Consider the following 25,992-nt stretch of genomic DNA (forward strand, 5'->3'; position numbering starts at 1 on the left):
TACTGAAGTGTTACATGAGTTCATTTTGTGTTCAACATATTACTATTTAAGTCTGCACATTTTTGTAATTAGTCATGGTTATCATAGATTAGCCGGGCTAACGGTTAGCTACCTGTTTAACTTTAACAACTCAGTGACTCAAACGGTCCATGACATTTTTTTCCAGCGGATATCTGAGTTCCAACATGACTGAGCTATCTGCAGTAGTTTCATGTCGTGTCAGACAACGGGAGGGTTTTAACAGCTGACGTCCTGGTGTTAGCTTAGCTGCTGCCGTTAGCTTAGCTGCTGTTAGCTGCACTGATGCTTTCTAGACACCATGATGCCCCCAAACTGAATAAATACAACACATAGCAACACAAAACACACACACAGAAATAGTAATGTTTCTTCAATCATTTCAGATTTGTCTAAACGGTGACAGGGCGTGAAAAATATATATAACTAAACTCTCGTTTGTTACTGCTATTCTCATTCAAATTGACCCTTTGCGTAAACCCCGCCCCCTTGGTTACTGTTGCTACGCCGGGCAAGCTTTCACTCCCAGCCATGCTCCTGGCAGTATTTGGTATCGATTTCAAAGGAAATATCAGCAAATTTCTGCATAAACTGTTCTGAGATAATAGAGAGAAGAAGTCACAAAGATCATTCAGAGTTTTCAGTGACGACTCGCGCAGGAGGATAAAACATCTGTTCAACGACACGACTGGACAATGTACAGAGCAGCAGTAAGGGCTGGTCATTTTACCGTCTATCAACCCACCAAGACTTAGGTCATCTCACTGGTCATGAAATGTTGTCAAACTGCAAGTTTTTGGGCGATTGTGAACCACATACAGCTTTCGCTGCTGTTTTTAAGCTTGCCAGGCCTATAGTTACGGTTGCTAACGTAGGATTGGACAATAGCCGTTTGTGGGAGGGGTTGGCGAAGGGTCAATTATGTGCTGGTTTTCTACCCGGAAGTAGTTGTAAACAACAAGGAGATTTGAGGTGTGTCCCAAATCGCGCACTTGTGCACTTACACTTAATATTTTGAGTGCATAAGTGCGTTCACACTGAGCAGTGCGCGAAAATGTAGTGCGCTATGCGCACTCAATTGGCGTACTCAAACGGCCAGAAAATTGAGTGTGGATCGATGGACACTTTCCACACTTAACGGCCGCCATCTTGGTGACGTAGCGGAAGCACGTCACTACTTTTCAAACGGCAGCGGTTGCTTTGAGCAGCGACGGAGCTGACACCGGCGTAAATGTCTTTAAAAAACACTAATAACAGCACAACAACAACACTAACACAATAAAACACAACGTAATAGCTCGTTTTGATCGGCAAAAAGCGCTGTCAAGTGTCGGCGATAGGGCTCCAACGGCCGGTTGCTATGGTTGCAATCAGAATTTAAAAAATAGAAGAAGCAGCTGTCGAGTCATTTCCGGTAAGTGCGCAGCAGCAGTGTTTGATTTGAGACGCTACTAACCTGTCGAAATTTGTGCACTGCCTGCTTTACAGTGTACTGTAAAGCAGTGCACTAAGAGAAGTGTGCGATTTGAGACACAGCACTGGTCTATAGAGGATCTGACTAAAATGTTGAACTATCCCTTTAACGCTTTGAGTTCCTTCTGAGGACATTTCTGCTGAACAAACAACACTCGCTGACGTTTCTGGTCCTCAGACGTCGCTGCGGAGTGAGACCTCTCCCCCCTTTAGCCCCGCCCCCTTCTCGTCTCTTTAGCCCCGCCCCCTCCTCCTCTCTCTAGCCCCGCCCCCTCCCCTTCTCTCTTTAGCCCCGCCCCCTCCTCCTCTCTCTAGCCCCGCCCCCTCCTCCTCTCTCTAGCCCCGCCCCCTCCTCTTCTCCTCTGCGGGTGAAAATCATTCCACTACGTCAAGTCGTCGTCGTCGCCGTCCGCTCGCTCGCTCTCGGTGAAGATGTCTGCGACGGGAACAGGCGGCGGCGGCTGTGGACCGGGACCGGGACCTGGACCGGGACCAGGTCCGAACTCCGGAGCTACTAACCCGAGAAAGTTTAGCGAGAAGATCGCGCTGCACACCCAGCGGCAGGCCGAGGAGACGGCCGCCTTCCAGGAGGTTATGATGGACATTACCTCGACCAGGGTGAGTGAGACACGGAGGAGGAGGAGGAGGAGGAGAGAGGAGGAGGAGGAGGAGGAAGAGGAAGGGGAGGAGGAGCAGGGAGAGAGAGAAGGAGGAGAAGGAGGAGGAGAGGAGGCAGGAGGAGCAGCAGGAGCAGCGGGAGGAGAAGGAGGAGGCAGGAGGAGGGAGGAGAGCTGCCCGGAGGAGCAGAGGCCTTCCCCGGGCTTCGTAGCGTCTCTCCGCCGCCCCTCTGGTTCCGCTCCGCTCTCTGGTGCTTCGCTGCTTTTATTTTTGTTTATGGACATAAATCACAGCCTCGGGCCTCGGTGTGTTGGTTTTAGTGTCGACAGAGAGAAGTTGTCGCCTCCTGTTGAGTCCGTTTCCTACAGGCTACGTCGTTAGCAGAGTTAGTTAGCATCCGTTAGCTCACGGCGGCTAACTTGGCTTGTTTACTATGTTACGTGAACGTCGCACTGACACACGCACGCACGCACACACACGTTAACAAATCTAGAGTGTGTGTGTGTGTTTTTTTTAAACTGTGGTCGTTTCTATTTGTTACACATATTTAATATCTATAAAACAACAATTATGACACATTATTATTATTATTTCTAAAATATGTTGTAATGTTATGGTGGTGCGTTCAGGGGCAGCTCGTGTCAATGGCAATCAGAGCTAAAGGCTCCAGGGTGTCAAAGCCACATGAGAAATATACTGTATATATATATAAATACTATAAATGTAAATACTCAAATTAAAGGAGCATTTTAAACATATAATGCATAGAGTAAAAGTACAAACTATGAAATTCAAAAACTTATGAAACTGTGTAACTGTACTGTCCTAAACTTAACGCACATGTTTCTATTTGTTACAAATGTTTAATATTTATAAAATAGCATTTATTTCTAAAATATGTTGTAATGTTGTGGTGGTGGTGCGTTCAGGGGCAGCTCGTGTCAATGGCAATCAGAGCTAAGGGCTCCAGGGTGTCAAAGCAACATGAGAAATATATATATAAGTACTATTTTGTCAATATAAATACTCAAATTAAAGGACCATTTTTAGACTAAAAGCACAAATTATGAAATTAAAACATGTTTGAAACTATTTTGTACTGTACTTAACTTGATATAGGACACACACGTTAACGAATCTGGAGCTTTATTTAATGTGGTTGTTTCTATTTGTTACACATATTTTAATATTTATAAAATAACATTTATTTCTAAAATATGTTGTAATGTTGTGATGGTGGTGCGTTCAGGGGCGGCTTGTGTCAATGGCAATCAGAGCTAAAGGCTCCAGGGTGTCAAAGCCACATGAGAAATATAAATAAATAGCCTACTAATACTGTAATAGACTAAAAATACAAACTATAAAATTCAGAAACTTATGAAACTGTGTAACTGTACTTAACTGAACGCACACACATGTTAACACATCTAGGGTTTTATTTAGGTTGGTCCTTTTTCTTCGTTACACATTTTAATATGAAATACTATTATCCGTCCTGTTGAGTAGTTATTGTGGCGATGCAGCAGCGGTGCATGATGGGTAACATGAGGGATGTGCAGGTGAAGCTCTGTCATGTCAGCTGAGTGTAGTAACAGCGATGCGTTCAGGTGTTTGGATCCTTCAGATATTGATCGGTTTATCTTTTTTATCTTCTCTGGTTTTTCCTGCTTTGTGATGTTTTTATCTCGTCGTCGTCGTCGTAGGAGACCGTGCGGCGCTGCAGCTCTGAGGGAAACAGCTTTCACCCGACGTTATCTGACGTTTTATTGACCAATCAGAGGGAATCCTCTCCAGATTCATTGATGAGGAGGGAACTAATCAGCTTTTTATGAAGCAGATTCCTTTAAATGAAAGTGTTTTAAACCAGATCAGGACCGATCGCACCACAGTATCGACGACTGACGAGAGGACGGTCGACTGAAGCAGCGACGATGAGACGATGATGATGAACATGAGAGAGTGTGAGACTGTGACGAGGCGTTCAGGGACACTCAGAGCTTTACACCACAGATGTTTGTGGTATGAGTGGTTGTTTGAGTCATGGATCTGTGTGTGTGTGTGTGTGTGTGTGTGTGTGTGTGTGTGTGTGTGTGTGTGTGTGTGTGTGTGTGTGTGTGTGTGTGTGTGTGTGTGTGTGTGTGTGTGTGTGTGTGTGTGTGTGTGTGTGTGTGTGTGTGTGTGTGTGTGTGTGAATCCTGCTGCTGTGATGCGTTCAATGTCCAGCAGCTTCTGGTGTGAAAGTTAGAACTGTACGATGCACAAAAACAAACATCAGTTCAGAGTTCAGACAGACCATCATGAAAGTTTAGTTGATTAATGATTTAAATAATAACATTTCAGATCATTTTAATTGAGTATAAACACGAAGATAGTTTAATAATACACATAAATACATGAATCCATGGTGCTAATGTCAATAGATGCTCATTGAATATTAGAAATAAACAGTTTGGGGGCGTCGCGTGGCGTAGTGGTTAGAGCGGGCGCCCCATGTATAGAGGCACAGTCCTCGCTGCGGTCGGCCCCGGTTCGAGTCCCGCGTCGGGCGCCATTTGCTGCATGTCATCCCCCCTCTCTCTGCCTCCCCGTTTCCTGTCTGTCTCAACTGTACTATCTATAAAGGCATAAAAGCCCAAAAAATATACTTAAAAAAAAAAAATAAAAAAAAATAAATAAATAAACAGTTTGTCTCATGAAACCATAGAAGAATAAGAATTTCTGTTAGTTTCATCATCCAGATGTTTTCATCCAGATGAGTGGAAACGCTGTGATCAATGAGGTCATCAGGCGATGATGTCATAGTTGTGTTCAGGTCGTTTTAGTTTTTTTTTACTTCCAGATGATGATGGGATGTTCGTTGGGGCTCCTTCACGTCCTGAGAATATGATTTTTTTTTGTACAGGACGTCTCCATAGCAACACAGTATTCATATATTCGTGAAACAAAACTTTTATCAGAAAATAATTGTTTTAAAGGGATACTTCAACATTTTGTCAAAGTGGCCCGTTGCCATAACCCCTATAGTCATAGCAGTAGGTTCGTTACCTTTAATTGTCGGTGCAAGTTGTTTTTAGAACGGCGGAGCAGAGCCGCGAGCTGTAGAAGGAACACGCAGTGTGGTTTTGATCAGTGGTTTTGCATGAATTTCCCTCTAAAACAACTCTGTGTGGTAACGTTGTGTTATTATCTCATAGCGTGGTGAATGTGCAGCTCACAACTTGTCCACCAGAGCGTTGTGGAGTTGTTGGATTGTGTATTTGATGAGTTTGATGAGGGAAACCAAGAAATCCCATAATGAGCCTCCGTAGCGTAGCTCTGAGCAGCTCACGGCTCTGCTCCGCTGTTCTAAAAATAGCTTGCACCGACAATTAAAGGTAACAAACCTACTGCTATAAGACTATAGGGATTATGGCAATGGGCCAATTTGCAGAAAATGTTGAACTATCCCTTTAATTTAAGTAAAAAAGTCAGTTCCTGGTTCCAGTTTGCAATGTGCAATGCATTGTGGGAGAGTATCACCGTATTTAACATATATATATATATATATACTGTATCATAATAATCTAATTTAGCAGCTGCAATTAGAAAGTTTAAACAATTAACTGTGGTGATTTAATTCAGATTATTGATCTTTGATTCTGAATAAATTAACTTTATAATAAAAATACAAACACACGTTTTTAGAAGCAGAATGAAGACGTTGAAACGACTTCATCCGATCAGATTAAAGGGACAGTTCAGCAACAAACCTGAAACAAAACAAGTGATGAATCAGAATTATCAGAGTTTTTAGTTCCAGTTGGTGATGACACACACACACACACACACGTAGCAGCAGCAGTGTGTGTGTGTGTGTGTGTGGTCCAATCAGCTACCAGCATCAGGGTGTGTGTGTGTGTGTGTCGGTGTGTGTGTCTCCGTGTTGAAGCTGTTCTCTGTTGATAGGAGCAACTTTTTTTGTGTGTGTGACTGAAACTGGAACCTGAACAGTTTTTACTTTCTAGGAAAAAGTGTGTGAACGTGTAAACGGCTCTTAACACAAACAATCAACCAACCAGTCAATCAATCAATCAATCAATCAATCAATCAATCAATCAATCAATCAATCATATGGGCTATTGAACATTAATATCCAAGTGTAAAAGTGGGAATTTCAGCTGTTTTTTAATTAATTGAATGAATGAATGAATGAAATAACTGCACATTTACATATTTCACTGTTTAACTTTGAAATTAACTTAATGTGTATTTGTGTTTGATGTTAGAGCTGCAACAATTAATCAATTAATCGCACAATAATCGATTATTAAATTAATCGCCAACTATCTTATTAATCTAATAATCAGTTTAAGTAGTTTTTTAATTTAAAAAAAGTCCAAATACTCTGATTCCAGCTTCTTCAATGTGAATATTTCTGGTTTCTTTGTTCCTTTATGACAATAAACTGAGTTTCTCTTTGGTTTGTGGACAAAACAAGACATTTGAGGACGTTGAACTTTTGATTATTATCAGTTATTGATCGCCGTGTCTCTGCTTTGGACCTTCAAGTGGTGACGATGATGATGATGATGATGATGATGATGAGGCTGGAGACTCTGTCACTTCACTAGTAGTTTTTTTTAATGTGAGGTATAGTTGGTTGCAAAGAAGTGGAAATTTTACTGTAAATTTCCAGAAGTGAAGCTGGTGATGATTATTGGAAATATTCCAAACTGGAAACTTTCAAAGGGAATTAAGTGAACTTCTGGGAATTAACTGGAAATGAACTGGGATCACATTTTAACAACACATTTTTTATTGTGTTTTTGTTATGTCAGATTTATTTGTGAGTAGAATTTTAAAACTTTACAACAAAAAACATGAATATTATTATTAATAACATTTTCCTCAACTATATTTAAGTTCCCTTTAAAGGGCCAACCTTCAATTTTTTTTTATAAATTTCCAGTTCATTCTGGTTTATTCCCATATATCCTCCTTTAAATCCCATGGACAGTTCCAGACTTTGATATAGTAAATAGAAATGAACAGCTCCGTCAGAAAAAATGATTTCTAAATAGGTTTATGGAAGATGAGGGTTAAAAATAAATCGCTAAGCACACAGGATATTATAAGTGTATATGGATATTTATGTACAGGGTATTTATTAGGGATGTAACGGTATATGTATTCGTCCCGTGCCGTCACGGTCCGGGGGTCACGGTTCGGTGCACACAGTCACACGACGAATACGTCTGAGTGAAAAAAAAAAAAAGTTGAGTCCTCACTCCAATCAAGGTGGCAGTATTGAGCCTCGAAGCTGCCTGCAACTGTCATAACAGATGAAGAGGAGAAGTGATGAGTGTGAAGCATGGGTGTGAAGTTAGAGGAGCTGCTGCTTCTTCTATATCACCGTGTGGCTTCTCAATGAAACAAATGATGGCGGCGGCTCACGACCGGATAAAGCCCATCTGCGATGTTTCACGGATGCGCGGTGAGTCGCTAGAAACGCATCAAACACGTAGCGCATGTTCAACCCGATATGTCAATCACTGGTGCAAGTAAAAAGACAAGTTGTGTGCAACAACTTATCCCGCAGCTTTTAAGCCTCTTGACATGAACACAGACAGGTGAGGAGAAAAGGAGACCGCACACTATTATAATCAGACACATTTTGTCTGATGAAGGGCTGACGCCTGAAACGTGTGAGTGACATTAAACTGTCACGGGAGCTTTTAACTAGTGTGCGGTCTCCTGTTTCCTTACCTGTGTCTTTCTTGGTGATCCAGCACCTAGTCTTCAGTTTTTTGGGGGATGTGCGTGTAGCTGCCTAATATGTTTTATGAACACAGGCAGGACCAGAAACATCACCAAAGTAACTGCTAGTCTAATTTAACTGTGTAAACCAACATTGATGTTAGTTTATTGTTTTGTTTTTTTAATAATATTTTTTTTAATAATAATAATTCGAATAATAGTTGCCAGTTGTCAAGTGCACGTTTTTTTTCCTCTAGAATTAATGAATGGCATTATAACACTCCTAATGCACTTGTTTTATTTTGTATTCTTTTTTCTTTTAACTTTTATAACACAAGACAGATTTTAGTTTTACATTCAATTAGTGTCTGTTGTACCGAAACCGTACCGAACCGTGACCCCTGAACCGAGGTACGTACCGAACCGTGACTTTTGTGTACCGTTATACCCCTAGTATTTATGTATAAACCATGATGAGTAGAAAGGGTTGCGTACTTCTTCCTAATCCTTTTTCCAACTTGTGCATATTATGATTTGATGATACTTATATATATTTGTATTATTTTTTCATTTTAGACGCATTTGTTGGATATAAATTCATTCCTTCATACAGTTTGATGCAGTCTGAATAAAATGAGTCCGTCTTGAATAAAAACCAACGACCTCGTTACCGGTCGTCGTTGGTTCTAGTGTTGACGACTCTGCTTTGTCTGAGACAGTTTGGACTCAGTCAACAGACTAGTGAGGTTTTATTTTGGGAGGTTTGGTCTGGTCACAGCTGCAGGGAGGAACAGGGAGTCCAGCCGCTTCACTCCGCTCCGCTCTGCTCCGGGGAGGAACAGGGAGTCCAGCCGCTTCACTCCGCTCCGCTCTGCAGCTCCGCTCTGCTCCGGGGAGGAACAGGGAATTCTACCGGTTTTCCACTGGTTCAGTTAAACTGGGATGTAAAACATGTTGTGTGTTGATGCAGAGGAGGATGATGAGGATGAACTCCACGAGGCGTCATGAGGACTCACTGGTGATGGTGCTGGTGCTGATGCTGCTGCTGCTGGTTGTGGTTGTTATTGTCGACGTGTCGTGCAGTCTGTAGTCATGGCAACAGCATCTCTGTCTGGCGTCTGGACCGTCGGTGCAGGTTCCCAGTGGGAGCTGAGCAGCGCTACGACCGTCAGAGACAGACTCACACCGTGACTAGACAGCAGCCGATCACCGGTTTCACGGTCGACCTCGGTATGAAAAAGTCACGGTTTCTTTCTAAACCACGAAAATTAGGAAGAAAAATTATAAAAAAATAAAAAAAACACTGCTGTGATGATTAAAAACTGGGATTATTCCATCAATGTTGATTTCTAAACTCTTCCTACGTTTAAAAAGTAGTGTTGTGTTGTTTTAAAATGAATATAAACTTGTTTTCTTTGGTCTGAAAACACCAGAACTTTTTTGTTATTTTGACCTGTTGCCATTTTCTGCAAATAAATAAAGGCTCTAAATGACAATATTTTTATTTCCAATTTGGGAGTAATGTTGTCAGTAGGTTATAGAATGAAACTAAAGTGTTCATTTTACTCAAACACACAGCTATGAATAGTAAAACCAGAGGAACTCATCATTTTGAAGTGGTCAGAGCTGTATCTATAGGACTGTATAAGGGTTAGAATGACTGCATTTTAATTCTATTGAGAATAAACAACCTTATTATTTATTTGAACTTGATACACATTTACTAATGATCCAAATCTTAGGGTTAGGAGAGTTAAAACTTTTCATTTCAAAACAACACATTTCTAGAGCTGTAACCGTAACACCGTGAAACCGTGATATTGTCGCTCCAGGTTCTCATACCGTCAGAATCCCATTCCTATTGGTCCAGTGTTGAACTTTAGACAGTGAGGACTCGTGGACTCGTCTGAGACAGTTTGGACTCAGTCAACAGACCAGTGACGTTTTATTTTGGGAGGTTTGGTCTCGTCACAGCTGCAGGGAGGAACAGGGAGTCCAGCCGCTCCGCTCTGCTCTGCAGCTCTGCTCCGGGGAGGAACAGGGAATTCTCCACTGGTTCAGTTAAACTTCAGTGTTTCCCAAACCAGGGTTTCCCGCAGCGCTTTCCTGTTAAGGCGGCCGCCTTAACAACAAAGAGCTGCCGCCTAAACTAACATCTTAAAAAAAAAAAAAATGTAGCGATATTCGCCGCCGCCGCCGCCGCCGCCGCCGCCGCCGCCCCCCCCCCCCCCCCCCCCCCCCCCCCCCCGTCGGACGATGGCCGCATCCTCTCACACACATACACACCACAGAGAAGCGCGCACGCATAACAGCAGCGCGTGTTGAAAGCGAAACTTTAATACGGCACGGCGCGTCCCTACCCCGACGATCGACCCCCCCCCCGTCAACAGATCTCCGCGCTACCCCCCCCCCCCGTCGACAGGTCAGACACCACCTTAACTAACAAATTTTCTGGGGGAAACACTGCAAACGTTCATTTATTTGTGGCGGTTCACCACAGATAAATTACATCCACCGCTACAAATAGATGTTTCTGCTTTTGGCTCAAACGACACGATATCGGTCCGTTCCGTACAACAGAAGGGTGCGTGTATGACAGCAGTTTGCGGCAAAAGTGAAACTCATATGATCCGACCCCGACCGCCGACGATCCTCGCAAACCTGTGGGAAAACTGAACTGGGATGTGAAACGTGTTGTGTTGTGTTGTGTTGTGTTGTGTTGTGTTGTGTTGTGTTGTGTGTCGAACCAGAGGAGGAGGATGAGGATGAACTCCACGAGGCGTCATGAAGACTCACTAGGTGCGTTTCCATTACCTCTTGAAATGCGCAAAACCTAAATATCGAAATTAAAAACTGGTAATGGAAACACCTACATTTCGAAAAAACTCTCAAATATCGCAAAAAAGTTTTCCCGCTCTCATGAGGTGGTTTTTGAGACGTATCGATGTATCGCAAAAGTGTAATGGAAACACTTTTTTCGCTTTTCTACACGTCACCGGCGTCAGCGTAGTTGTGTGTGTCCACCGTCCACGCTGTGTTGGTTTATGTAACTTGAGGGGACAAATGAACCACATGTTTATTGTCATGCATTGCTGACCTGGGCATTGTTTCTCAATAAATTAGAAAAACCTTTCCTATCATTCCCCTTTTCCCTGCATGGTTGAAGGAGACTGGCTCCACGCTCCACTCCCTCCTGCGCCGACATGTCACCTTTAGTCACATAAACCAGTACGGGTGTGTGGACACAACCACCTATATTGTTGTCAGCGCCTCATCACCGCTGGTGTTAAAAGGCTCCGTTCTTTCTGCAGTCAAGTTAAAGCGCACATCCGCCGTGTTGGTAAACAAATAATCCCTCTAACGGAGGCAACCGTGCTTGATCAGCTTGGGTTGGAGGTGGTGTGAGTGCGGGCCAGTGGGGGACCGGGGGGGGGGCATTAGAGCTTCAGCGCGGTACAGAACAACTGGCCCGTGTGAGTGCGTCCTTATTTGTAGCCGCTGCAGCGCCACACGGGCTTTGCCTTTCAGTAATCAAGCGCTGTTTTTGTCTTTGTTAAAAACAATAACAGCAACAGCTGTCGGCAGCTGAGCCGCTGTGCCGTCACCATAGAAACGCAAGACGCATTACGGCTCATTCGCAAAATACTTTTCAATGGAAACACCCGCAAATGGCAATTGCACTTTTTCGAAGTTTCAGAAATATCGCTTTTATTTTGCGAAAATCTGTAATGGAAACGCAGCTAATGATGACGGCGCTGGTGCAGGTGCTGTTGCTGGTTGTTGTTCTGGTTGTTTTTTCGGCGACGACGTGACGTCCATCTTTGTGTACAGTCTGTGGTCATGGCAACGACATCTCTGTCTGGCGTCTGGACCGTCTGGGAGCCGAGCAGCAGGTTGAGAAACGACACTAACAGTTTATTACAGGGACTCGGCAGGTTTGGTGCTGATCACTGAACGATGGGGAGGAGAATGTGTTGTTGTCTATTCCTTTATCATTCCTGCTCATCGATCCCATTCTTAATCCATTTTGTTATCTACCTACCTACTAAAAATACATTCTTGTGGAAATGAGCCCAGTCCACTATACAGCAGTATATTAACACATGACAAGCAATATTAGTAGTAGGCCTATCAGCTACTTCAGCTGCGTTCACACCGGACCTTTCATTGTTGTCGCTGGCAACGAGTTTATTGCAGGGATGCAAACAGCGCGCCGAAAAGCGAAACTCGCTTTTTTCATGACCAATTAGGTGACTTGTGTGAATCGTTCAGATCCGAAGAGTTTTTGTTTTTGAGGGGGGGGGGGGGTCTCAGTGTCTCAGCTGGGGTCAGTAAAATGTTTTTCTAACAGGCTGACAGTGACAATCACGTGAAACTGAGGCGAACTCATTCATGGTCTCTGATTATACTGATAACAGCCGACCTGTTCACCTCCAATGTAGACGCGACATGCACGCTCGTTACCCACAGTGGTGCGTATCTCCCTACGTTGCTGTGTCAGGCAGGTGTTTCCACGGAGCTCTGCCCCGTTTCAGAGGTGAAGGAAGCCCTGAGTGGAAAGACGTCGCCTCCGTGATGTAGAATGTGTTCAATTAAAGTGAAACTAACACATTATATATGTGTCCATTACACACTGAATGAAACATCCCACATCTTTATTTCTTCAGTTTATTTTAATAGTAATAATTATGACTAACATTCAGTGAAGACCTAAAATTCAGTCTCTCCAAAATGGAAATATTGCAAAGGATTTTTTATTTTTTAAGCATTTTTAATCTAGAAATGTTGGCCTTCTGAAAACTATGTCCATCTATATGCACCCAATACTTGGTTGGGGTTGAACTACTGGAAATGGACTTTTCCGTGATATTGTAATGTTCTTATTTGTTAATGGTGAGCCCCCCCCCGCCCCCCCCCCGGGAAATTCCTCTCTTTTTTGGTCCTGACCCGTTTGCATCCCTGTTATTGAGTCAATGTAAACGAGCGACTGAGCGTTTAATCGCTCAGGTGAAAAATCGCTGCGGCTCCGAGCGACGGAGCGATTTTTCACTCTGTCGCTCGAGATGAGAAATCCCAACTCTCCGGCCGTCAGCCGCTCGTCGCTCAGCGCTGATTCGCTGCCGTGATCTATGTGTAACTATGACAACTAGTGAAACCATGGAAACGTAATACAACTCCGCCGGTCCGGCAGAGCAAAGCCGGCTTGACGTTGTTGTACGGCGCTTGTGGGACTTCCAAACAGCAGCAGCAGCTACAATGTCGGCCGTGCTGGACCGATACAACCGGGAAGAGAAGAGCGACTCGGAGCGACGTGGAATTCACTGGAATCGCTTGAATGACGGAGCCATTTTTTTGGAGCGACACGAGCGACAGCGACAAAAATAAAAGGTCCGGTGTGAACGCAGCTTTCCAGATGCTTTTGTGAAGTTAAAAATAATTTACAATGTTTGTGAGGGAAAGAGGAATCACATGTTAAGGTGCGTTCACCCCCTCTTCCTCTCCTCTCCTCTCCTCTCTTCCTCACCCTTCCTCTTCCTAAAAACAAAAGTTCAACGTTTTTTGAATCGTTTTATTTCAAGAATTTTATATTTTAACTTTATTTTCTAACAAATCTCTTTTCCACGTGCGTCCTAACCGACCTGGAAACCTTTATTTATTTATTTATTTATTTATTTATTTATTTATTTATTTATTTATTTATTTCTCCCCGTAGAGAGATGGAGGCGACAGAGGAGAGTCAGAGGACTGTCGTTTAAAAAGATCATTATTATTAAAGAAAAGCATTTAATTAATAAAGCTCATAAATAAACACATAGATAGAAGGATGACACAGCAGTTTGTTCCAGCTGCTCTGAGGTGGTTGTGTGTGTGTGTGTGTGTCTGTCAGTGTGCAGTCGGTGGTTAACAACTGTTGGTGTGTGTGTGCGTGTTTGTGTGAGTCACTGTGAGTTTAGTTGAGTAGTTTTTCTGTGGAAGACGCTCGGTGTGACTTTCAGCTCCTCGTGAGTCGGTTCAGAGAGAGAGAGGAGGCGCGGGCGGCGTCGACATGTTTCATCACAGACACACGTCACTGGGCAACAACAAGTTCAAACCTTCATGATGAACAGTTTGTTATTGATCCACTTCTCCTCCAGACACTCTGACTGGACGGTTCGACCACATTTTCATATCGATTTCACAATATTCAGTGTTTTCTTTGTGGTCTTACCCACATTTTCTTCTAATGAGAAAGTCTTTACTGCAGTAGATCGGTCTTTTCTACTGTCTCTTTCTCTCTATCTGGAGGCGTTTTACCCTTAACAGTTGAGACAATGCAAGTTAATGTTTCGTCTACTTGTGCATGTGCAACCAGTTAATTTACCTTTTTATTTAAAAAACACTGATGAAACATGGAAGCAGCGACTGAAAGACTCTGTCATCATTAGTCATTACAGGTGGCAGGTCAATGTGTAATTAAGTCAAAATACGGCAGGTAGAGCTGCAACAATGACTTGATTAATTCAACAATAATTGATTATTAAATTAATCGTCAACTATTTTATCAATCTAATAATCAGTTTGAGTCGTTTTTTAAGAAAAAAAGTCCAAATTCTCTGATTCCAGCTTCTTCAATGTGAATATTTCTAGTTTCTTTGTTCCTTTATGACAATAAACTGAGTTTGAGGACGTCATCTGGTGGTTTGAGAAACACTGATTGATGTTTTTTCAACATTTTTTTGTTTTTATTTTATTTATTTTTTATATTTTGGGGCGTTTTTGCCTTTATTTGATAGCACATAGTGAGATAGACAGGAAAGGGGGAGGCAGAGAGAGGGGGAATGACACGCAGGAAAGGTCTGCCCGACGCGTGATACAAAGTTTTTCAACATTTTTTTAACATTTTATTGATCATACAACTAATCGATCAATCATTTAAATAATCGACAGATTAATCGATAATGAAACTAATCGTTAGTTGCAGCCGTAGCAATAATCAAAACCAACATTTAATGCATCAAACCGATGAACCGTCATCCTGTCTGTCCCTTTATGACCTTTTCTCTCAGCTCTCAGGACTCGTCAGGACTCGTTGTTCCTCCTGTGAATTAAAACGGTTGTTTCTGACGCTGCTGTGACGTTTGGGTGGATCAGAGGATGGTGGATCAGAATCTGAACATCTGAAGCGACTAAAACCTTTCAGCACAGAACTGTAGCTTGTTGCAGAAAGACAGGAAGCCCATGGACCGAGCCGGGGACGGGAGAGGTCATGTGACGTTGTCGTCGACGTTGAACCGTGGAGCGGTGATTTAACGCTCAGACCTGGGATGTAAAAACCAGCTGTGAAACTCTTTTTCCTGGGAAACATTAGTTCAAGTCCAGACACAGTCAGAGGTTTGAGAGCCGGGGAACGGATTGGATTGGATATCGATTCATTCAGAGATATTTTGGTTTTAAAGAGATTGTACAAAGATGAAACTCCTCTAACCTGGTGCATTATTTAATATATATCATGTCTACATAATGCACATTTATGTATTTATTAAACATGAGCCACTGCAGAAGGAAACAGCAGCGTGACATCTGTGGTCGACCTGTGATCTCGTCCCGTTAGTCTCGCGTGATCTCGCACAATTTGCCGCGATCGATATCAGATCTTTCAGATGAGGATCGATATGAATCAGAAAATCGATTTTATACAAGAGTGAAGATTGAAGATTGAAGATTGAAGATTGAAGACGGCCTTTACTGTCGTTGTATAATAACAGAGATGATGTGCGCTCCTGCAAGATGCTCGACACAGTCAATCCTAAACAAACAAATCCACACACACACATATTCACACACTGATAAGTAATATAAGACAGATAAAGGACATTATGTTTTAAAAGACAGTAGATGAGTATCCATATTGATTTATTGAATCAATTTCGATTCAAGATTGATTCATTTAGAGATATTTCAGTTTGAACACCACTTAGTCAAAACTAGTCAATTCCTCTAAATAAAAAACTAAGCTAGAACAAAATAAAAACTTGTCAATTCCTCAATAAAATCTAAACCAGACTAAAACTAAATAAAAACAAGTCAATTCGTCTAAAATAAAAACTAAACTAGAACTAGGACTAAGACAAAATAAAAACTAAATAAAAACAAGTCAATTCCTACAAAATACAAACTAGACAAAAAACTGCTTCAACACTTGTTGATCTCACAAAATCTAAACTTTTATTAAAAATCATACTGAAAATTGTAAAACTATAATAACCTTGTTCAGCGGTCCAGAAATGTTTGTGTGAGAAGGTGAGCACCCCCCCCCCTTCTCACTGTCTCTTGGGTTGAACGCCACGGGTTGGCGTGGCCCACGTGGGAGCGATGAGAGACTTTTCTCGGACATTTGTACACACACGCACAGTCATACACCCGCACACACTCCCACATATTATTCTACAGACTCTATGAAGACGTTGTGTTGTGTATGTTTATAATATGTGTGTTTGGGGTCGTGCTTTGTTCACATATGTGGCATGAGCCGCGCACCGGTGTTGGGAACGCGGTGCGCCGCTGCTCGCACTCACCACACCCACAAGTCACCTGAGACAGTTTACACTCCTTCCTACCATCCTGGCGTGTAGTGAGGTACCCACTACTCGTCCCACTCTTCATCTGTTCACTGGTAAAGACTCTGGTCCTGCATACATTCATTTACACGCAACATTCACCTGCACTCCCGGTCCCGCTCCACTGCTCCTCTGTGGAAGCGCGCCGCTGCAGGGGCGGTCTTTAACGAGCGCGGGCCCGGGTGGGCATAGCCCATGGTGCTCAGGGGTGTTTGTCTTGTTGTATCATATGGTTTTATGTGATCATGTTGCACAGGTATTGTGTGGATATGTGAAAGATTGTACAAGGTTAAAATATGTTATGTATTGTTTATTCTGGTGTGTATTGATGTAAATGGTGTGTTTGAGGGACCGTTATAGTGTTTGGTTTGCCCTGCAGTAATGGTTTGCCCCAATTAAGTTAACTCACAGCTGTATTTAAGGGAGTGGCATTTGGCTTCCGGGCGGCTCTGAGGAAAGGTGCTCTAGCCTGGTGTGAGGCTATGAGGTCAGTTCTAACCTGGTGTGAGGTTAGGGTAGGGTCATTTTTTGGACCTGTTTTTGCCCTCAGAGGGTGTGTTGATTATTGTTGATTTTTTTTTGTAAAATAAAAAACCTTGTCTTTTGGCACTCGACGCTTCGCTGGCTCTGTCTCCAACCTCCATCACCTAAGTCTGGTCTGCCCTGATCCCCTTTACGTGGGGAGGCCGCTCCGGTCCCTCACAATTTGTTTCTCTTCTATAATAATCGTGGGATTTATGCAGTCATGGCAGACTGACGAAAAAGAAACGTAAAAAGATCAATCTAAGGATTTTATGAAACGATATCGGATCTTTCTTTCTTATTTCTTTTAATAAATCTTTTTATTAGATTTTTCGTTCACATGCAGCAGCACTTGACACATACAGATAATTGTGTTTAAAGGCGGCAGGAAGTTTGTTTTATTCTGGTCCGTTCAGTGTGACGTATTTCACCTTTAGTTGGTTTTTTTACTAGTTTTAATCTGGATCAGGTTGAGTTTCCAGTCTGGAGCGTGAACAGCGGAGTTCCTCAGTAGAGTGACTCAGCGTCTTCTCTAAAGTGAGTCAGCGTTTCTCTCTGAGCTCCAGGTTCAGCAGCAGCAGCAGGATGAATGATTCTCCTCCGCTCGGACAATGATTAGTTCACTGACCGTCGGACAAACGGAGACTCGAAGCAGCTGTGTGTGTGTGTGTGTGTGTGTGTGTGTGTGTGTGTGTGTGTGTGTGTGTGTGTGTGTCCAGATGCTGTTAATGTACACACACATTAACACACACATGGTTTCTCATTCTTCAGCTCTTTAACAGGAAACTGGTTTTAAAATGAATAAAAAACAGAGTTTGAATGAGTCACTGAGCAGCAGTGCATCATGGGAGGAGAGCAGGAGGATGACTACGGTGGCCCTGAGAGCTCTTCCTCTCCTTCTTTTTTCCTCCTCTTCCTCTCCTCCTTCACCTCTTCCTTTCCTCTCCTCCTCCTCTTCCTCTCCTCTTCCACTCCTTCTCCTTCACCCCTTCCTCTCCTCCTCCTCTTCCTCTCCTCTTCCACTCCTTCTCCTTCACCCCTTCCTCTCCTCCTCCTCTTCTCCTCTCCTCCTCCTCTTCCTCCTCCTCTTCCTCTCCTCTTCCACTCCTCTTCCTCTTCCACTCCTTCCTCTCCTCTTCCTCTTCCACTCCTTCCTTCTCCTCTTCCTCTCCTCCTTCTCTTCCTTCACCTCCTCCTCTTTCTCCTCCTCCTCCTCCTTCTCTCCTCTTCCTCCTCCTCTTCCTCTTCCTCTTCCACTCCTCCTCCTCTTCCTCTCCTCTTCCACTCCTTCTCCTTCACCCCTTCCTCTCCTCCTCCTCTTCTCCTCTCCTCCTCCTCTTCCTCCTCCTCTTCCTCTCCTCTTCCACTCCTCTTCCTCTTCCACTCCTTCCTCTCCTCTTCCTCTTCCACTCCTTCCTTCTCCTCTTCCTCTCCTCCTTCTCTTCCTTCACCTCCTCCTCTTTCTCCTCCTCCTCCTCCTTCTCTCCTCTTCCTCCTCCTCTTCCTCTTCCTCTTCCACTCCTTCTCCTCTTCCTCTCCTCCTCCTCCTCCTCCTCTCCTCTTCCTCCTCCTCTTCCTCTTCCTCTTCCACTCCTTCTCCTCTTCCTCTCCTCCTCCTCCTCCTCCTCTTTCTCCTCCTCCTCCTCCTTCTCTCCTCTTCCTCCTCCTCTTCCTCTTCCTCTTCCACTCCTTCTCCTCTTCCTCTCCTCCTCCTCCTCCTCCTCTCCTCTTCCTCCTCTTCCTCTTCCTCTTCCACTCCTTCTCCTCTTCCTCTCCTCCTCCTCCTCCTCCTCTCCTCTTCCTCCTCTTCCTCTTCCTCTTCCACTCCTTCTCCTCTTCCTCTCCTCCTCCTCCTCCTCCTCTCCTCTTCCTCCTCTTTCTCTCCTCTACCTCTTCCTCCTCCTCCTCCTGTGTTTGACCCTTCAGAGCCACCGTACATAAAGTCAAACATCAGGAGTCGTCGTCCTGTAGCCTGAAACTAACGATGTGTGTGTGTGTGTGAGTGACTCACACACACACACACACACACACACACACGTCTCAGGAGGAAACGTATTAATAGATCTCTGATGATGTGTGATTATTGGAGCTGATCAATATTAGGGAGTAAAACCTTCTGCTCTCTTCCTTCACCTCTTCCTCTCCTCTCCTCTTCTTCTTCCTCTCCTCCTCCTCCTCTAACTCTCTTCCTTCACCTCTTCCTCCTCTCCTCTCCTCTTCTTCCTCCTCCTCATCTCTTCTTCTTCCTCTCCTCTCCTCTTCCTCTCCTCTTCCTTATCCCCTCCTCTTCCTTCACCTCTTCCTCCTCTCCTCTACTCCCTCCTCCTCCTCTTCCTCTCCTATGTGTGATTATTGGAGCTGATCAATATTAGGGAGTAAGATCTTCTGCTCTCTTCCTCCTCTTCCTCTCTTCCTCTTCCTTCACCTCTTCCTCTCTTCCTCTTCCTTCACCTCTCCTCTCCTCTTCCTCCTTCTCTTCCTCTCCTCTTCTTCTTCCTCTCCTCTCCTCTTCCTCCTTCTCTTCCTCTCCTCTTCTTCTTCCTCTCCTCATCTCCTCCTCTTCCTTCACCTCTTCCTCCTCCTCTCTGATTATTGGGGCTTTCTGATCACTGATCAGTAATCAGCAATAATCCTCTCTGTTTACTGTTCAACGACTGATAAGTTTTTTGTTCTGATCGGTGGTTGACTGGTTATTGATTATTGATTATTGGTTATTGGTTATTGATCATGTGTTATTTTCTCTCTGTGTTGTCTTCCAGCTCCAGGCCCAGAAGCTGCGCCTGGCGAGGACTCAGGGTCCGTACTACGGAGGATCGCTGCCCAACGTCAACCAGATCGGCAGGAACCCACAGGACTTCCAGGTGTGTGTGTGTGTTCATCACCTCTGACTCCGTTCACATGGGTCCAAAAATCCTATTTACAATCAGATTAAGAGGTCAATCAGATTCTAAATGTCTCATGTAAACACCGTTCCTCTGATTGTATTTGGGATGGGATTGAAAGAGGTCGTCTACGCCGATTGATAATCAGCTTCATGCCGCATGGAAACGGGGATTCGGTTGATCGAGCGGATTATTCATTCTGCGCATGCGTGTCATAGTACGTAGGCGTCACGTATTGACGTTCGCGGGAGATAGGGAAGACAAAGCCGGTCAAAACAAAAACAAACATGGTGAATAAGCAGAAAAATTGGACCGTCGTCGAGACAAATCTTCTTATAGAAACGTTAAAAGAACAAAAAATAATAGAGATTTGACGGGAGAAAGTCTCGCAACAGGTAATTTCTTAGTTTGAATCACTTGTATCTGCTGACAAAGAGCTATAGGTTAAAAGACTTAGTACGTTCGGGTTGATTGATGTCCGTACATTTAAAAATACTGTGTCTTTCACACAGTATATGTCTATGGGGGAATGGCTCGTTTTCCTCCACGGCTCTTACCGGAAGTGACATTTCCCTTGCTTGCCGACTCATCTATAATCGGCTTCAGCTGTTCCATGTAGACGCGGATTGAATGTGGATAGCTTTATTTAGTGTTCATGTAAACAGGTCGAATAAGATTCATTTAATACGACTGTTTACAATCAGATTGAGGAAAACACCTATTGTTTATCATCATCATCATCATCATCATCATCATCATTGTCAGAGCGTCACTCACTCTGTCTCAGTTTTTAATTATTGGCAGCGTCTTTTACTTCTCCCTCTTCCTCCTCCTCTCCTCCTCCTCTTTCTCTTTCTCTGTATCCTCTCCTCCTCTTTCTCTTTATCCTCTCCTCCTCTTCCTCCTCTCCTCCTCCTCTTTCTCTCCTCTCCTCCTCTTTCTCCTCTTTCTCTCCTCTCTTTTCTTTTTAAAACTCAACCACACTGATCATCATCAGAAGACGCTGCTGTTTCCTAAATAAATGAATGTTTTTCTCTCCCCTCCTCCTCCTCCTCTCCTCCCCTCCTCTCCTCCTCCTCCTCTCCTCCTCTCCTCCTCTCCTCCTCCTCTACCCCCTCCCCCCCTGAAGGGCTCCTTCCCCTCGTCTCTGGAGTCGAACCGGTCGACGCGGCACCACGGCCTGGTGGAGCGAGTCCAGAGAGATCGCAGGTTCATGTCGCCTGTTCGGCCATATCGCAACCGACAAGTATCCTTCACTGTCTCAATACACCACTCTGTGTGTGTCTGTGTGTGTGTGTGTGTGTCTGTGTCTGTGTGTGTGTTTATTCTCTCTCTGATCCGTTTGAAGCTTCAGCTGCAAATAAAAACGAATGAATCTGACGAATCAAAACAGAAACAGATCAGAGTCGTCCAACGAGAAAATCAAATAAGTCAAAACAACTGGAACAGAAAGGTGTGTGTGTTTCTAACAGTGTGTGTTCATCGTCTCCTCCTGTGAAGCCTCACACCGGTCTGATCGCAGGTCTGATCTCCCTCTCTGTGTGAAGTCGTCTTCTGTTCTCCGGTCGATAACTTTACAAAGACAAAGATGAGACCAGGTTTTCTGCTCCAGGTTCAGTCTTCTGTATAATATTTACTATTCTAGCGCCTCCACAATAAAAGAGGAGTTAGAGGAGCGGAGCTGTAACTTTATATCACACGTTCCACATCAAAACACACGAGGACGATCTCCTCTGTCAGAATAAAACGGTCTCACGTCTCTACAGGAAAAGAAGCAGACAAGGCTTTCAAAATAAAAGTACGATGTAAAAATGTTCTAATCAGCGCGTAAACTTCGAGTAGGGGCTAGAAAACTCCCAGGTGGCGCTTGATATTTACTCTTGATTGCACAGACTCAAAGCGTGATGTGACGCCAAGAGAAATCCCCGAAATAAGCGTCATTCTTCAAACCCAGCGCCATTTTAATATATATATATTTTTTTTAAGCATCTATACGGCTGGGGAAAAGAGAGATTGGAGGATTTATGGTAAAATAAAAATAATAAATCTCAGCAGAGATGAGATTTAGAATTTCTGCTGCACAGAACAACAACAAGACTTTGACCTGATCCAGATGTTAGCAGCTGTTTCCTTCACACAGACTCCAACATGGAGCATCCAGACTCTACAGGTGTTAATCACTGATCGATACTCTGAGTGTTTCAGTTCAGGTGGTCGTTGTTATAAAACAGCTGCAGGTGGTTGAGACGTGTGTTCAGCAGGACACTGATCTGCTCAACAGGCCGTCGCTCCTCCTTCATCTTCCTCCTGCTTCATCCTCCTCCTCCTCAGCTCTTCTCCCAGTCGGACGTTGAGTTGTTGTCCGGAGGCAAAACTCAGAGCAGCAGGACGAGGATTTAAAATCATATCAAACTAAAACTAGACAGGAAACAACACCAACGTCAGTAACGACCTGAAGACGACAGGTTTACTCTGTCTGCTCCTTAGTGATCAGGTCACATACAGAGCACAGAGATCCTACACATCTGTATCTGCATCTGTTTAACCCATTGATGTACAGTGATGAGAATAACGGCGTTATAAAATAACAGCATGACTAGCTGTGCTACTTTTTTCAATAACGAGTAATCAGAACAGTTACTGTTTCCCCTGTTACAACGTTGTTACCGTTACTGACAATCAAATGCACCGTTACTTGACTCAAGATGTCTTGCCGAGATAATTCACCCGTTAATGCAGTGTTTTTCAACCCTGGGGTCGCCTGAAATGTCTAGTAATTGATTTAAAAAAAAATACTGATAAAAATATTTTTGAACTAATTATTTTTCTTTTTAAAACTATGATTAAAAACACCACACACTATCTTAAACAGCCGTTTTCTATACTTTCACTTTCTCGAATATAAATCGAGTTCAAATAAAATACAGCATATGAAAATATCTGAGCTGGAGCATCTTGATTGATGGCGAGTCGCCAGAAATTTGTGATGTCAAAATGGGGTCACGAGCCAAACAAAGTCCATCAACTGGTCGGAAAAAACCCAAGGGAGGAATACTGAGTGAGTTGCAGATGAACAGGAGGTTAGGGGGACGAGTCCAAGTAATTTGACATATTTGAGCATTTTATAATAAAAGTAACGCAATTTTCCTGGTAATTAGTTACTTTTATAATGTAGTAGTTCAGTTACTAACTCAATTGCTTTATTCTCAGACTTCAGCATCACTGATCTGTTAGAGCCGCTCCAGCTGTTTATTGATGAAGACGAAGCCTCCTTAACTCAGGTTGAGGGACGTCCCAGAGAGACGAGTTAGTAACTCTGTGGTCGAGGCTCAAACTCCTGAACAGCAGAAAGAAAAGAAAAAACGAAAAGAGGAAGAGCAGCTGATGTTTGTAAAAGTCTGTGTGTGTGTGTGTGTGTGTGTGTGTGTGTCTGTGTGTGTGTGTGTGTGTGTGTCTGTGTGTGTCTGTGTGTGTGTGTCTGTGTGTGTGTCTGTGTTTACGTCTGAGTCTGATGGAACAGGAAGTGAGAGTTTCCTTGACCGGCTGCTCCTCAGGTCGACAGCTCGCCGTACGGCTCCGCCTACCTGTCCCCGCCCCCCGACCCCAGCTGGAGGAGGTACACACACACACACACACACACACACACACACACACACGCTGCTCCCACCTGTCTGTCTCCATGGAGACGCAGCTCTCTGCAGGGACGCTGCTTGTTTGTTATGAAGTCTGTTCTGCTGCTGCTGCTGCTGCTGAGCCTCAGTCTCACCTGGAAAATAAATAAAATCACCTTCACTCAGAACTTTAAAGGGATAGTAGCATTTTTTTTAAAGTGGGGTTGTATGATCTCCAAATAGCCCCTAAGTACTTTAATTGCAGTAGAAGACTCTCTGCACTCCTCCCGTTAGCAACGCCAGCCCATAATAGCCCTGCCCAGAGATTTACAACATACAGTGTTGTGAACAGACCCAAAGAAACGGCCTATTTTCGCGGCCTAAAAGAGGTTTTACCTGGAAAAAAATACACAGTTCCATTGTTCGCTATAATATAATTTTTTTTTTTTGGAACTGTGTATTTTTTTTCAGGTAAAACCTCTTTTAGGCCGTGAAAATAGGCCGTTTCTTTGGGTCCATTCACAACACTGTATGTTGTAAATCTCTGGGCAGGGCTATTATGGGCTGGCGTTGCTAACGGGAGGAGTGCAGAGAGTCTTCTACTGCAATTAAAGTACTTAGGGGCTATTTGTAGATCATACAACCCCACTTTAAAAAAATGCTACTATCCCTTTAAACATGAATAAATAATATTTAGATAAAACTAACCAATAAAATAAATAACACCTCCCAGTTCATTAGGAGCCGTCAGTGATCGATTACTGTCTGTAAATCGTTCACAAACTGTTTTAATATGTGTTTATTAAACATCATTTCATCGTCGTTATTTATAATAATAATAATAAACTTTATTTCTACAAGTTGCTTCACAAAATACAAAATACAATATCATTGAGATAATAAAGCAATTAAGAAAGAAATGAAGAAAACATCAAACAGAAAACAGTGAACAAGCATAAGATGAAATAATAGAAATAGATAAAACAATAGAAACAAAGATCAAAATATGTAAATCATTAAAATTATTGCACAAAGGCCAGTTGGTAGTAAGTAGATTATATTTATAAATGATCCACTCACTTCTGTTGTAATTCATAGAATGAAAATACATTTAAAGGGATAGTTCAACATTTAGTCAAATTGGCCCATTGCATAATCCCTATAGTCATAGCAGTAGGTTCGTTACCTTTAATTGTCGGTGCAAGCTGTTTTTAGAACGGCGGAGCAGAGTCGTGAGCTGCTCAGAGCTACGCTACGGAGGCTCATTATGGGATTTCTTGGTTTCCCTCATCAAACTCATCAAATACACAATCCAACAACTCCACAACGCTCTGGTGGACAAGTTGTGAGCTGCACATTCACCACGCTATGAGATAATAACACAACGTTACCACACAGAGTTGTTTTAGAGGGAAATTCATGCAAAACTGCTGATGCACGTTGCCTTCAGGGACAGTTTTTCATCATCAGTCTCTGGATTTACCAAGAAATCCCATAATGAGCCTCCGTAGCGTCGCTCTGAGCAGCTCGCCGCTCTGCTCAAGGCGTCTGATGATGATGATGATGATCATGAGGTGACACTGAGGCTCCTTCCACTAACTCACCACTGCACCACTGACAGGATTATCAGGCCTCACTGCTCCTCTTCCTCCTCCTCTTCCTCCTCCTCCTCCTCCTTTAGGCTTTTGTCCTCCTGGGAGCTCCTTTTTCCTTCTTCTTTGGCTCCTTCTTCTTGTTTTTTCTTCAGCGTCGCCTTCGTTCCTGCTGGTTTTTCTTCTTTTATCTAACAACAACAACAGCAACAACCTCAGAGAGACACTGGCCTCGGTCCACACACACACACACACACTAGGCTTGGGCGGTATTACGGTAATACCGTATACTGCAGGTGTTTAAAAATAGCAACGGTATCAGTTTCAATACCGTCATGAAAAAATGCAATGCACTTATACAGGAGATAAGGATTAAATATTAAATAAAAGTAATTTAATTGATTATATGTCCAGTAGCACTTATGTGTTTTCAGTTAGTTTAATGTGTCTTGTAAAAAAAAAAAAAAAACTGACAGCGAGTGCGTGTCATAACTTCCTGTATCTGGCCCTTCAAAATAAAAGCCCTATAGCCTTTCATATACAGTTCGGTCATATTGATTTTGACTTAATTTTGACAAGACAGGGCTCCAAATGTTTTTTTTGTTTCCTGCAACCAATCGACCAATGAGATTTTGGTCTGCTAATGTTTAGCCCTAGTATTCAATTTCTGAATGGTGAAGACACAAGCCAGTGTTTGGTAATGACACTTACGTCATCATTTTTAATTAGTCACGGTAATACCGTATACCGTGGTAAAATGTGGAGGAAGTTTGACGGTATCAAAATTTGGATACCGCCCAAGCCTAACACACACACACATATATAAACCACACACACACACACACATACGGCTGGTTGATGATCACCAGCTCCGTTTCCTCCGATGGGAGTGTGTGTGTCAGGTTTGTTTACGTCGGTCAGAGCAGCAGCAGCTGGAGTTTCT

General features: G+C 43.3%; 1 protein-coding gene across 4 annotated transcripts in view; it reads left to right on the forward strand.

The window, feature by feature from the left end:
• The first annotated feature begins 1,894 nt into the window (after positions 1-1,894).
• Positions 1,895-25,992, forward strand: part of LOC146972744 (CREB-regulated transcription coactivator 2) — a 59,062-nt gene continuing 34,964 nt past the window's right edge. For all 4 annotated transcript variants that reach the window (XM_085803150.1, XM_085803151.1, XM_085803152.1 and 1 more), the window contains exons 1-4: positions 1,895-2,109; positions 19,724-19,825; positions 20,976-21,092; positions 23,401-23,462. In XM_085803150.1, coding sequence (XP_085659276.1) covers positions 1,924-2,109; positions 19,724-19,825; positions 20,976-21,092; positions 23,401-23,462 — 467 coding nt within the window. In that variant the 5' untranslated portion in view covers positions 1,895-1,923. The remainder of the gene's footprint in view (positions 2,110-19,723; positions 19,826-20,975; positions 21,093-23,400; positions 23,463-25,992) is intronic.

The sequence above is a fragment of the Trachurus japonicus genome, chromosome 16 (genome assembly GCF_045865225.1).
Source record: "Trachurus japonicus isolate A0001 chromosome 16, Traja_1.0".
Taxonomy (NCBI): Eukaryota; Metazoa; Chordata; class Actinopteri; order Carangiformes; family Carangidae; genus Trachurus; species Trachurus japonicus.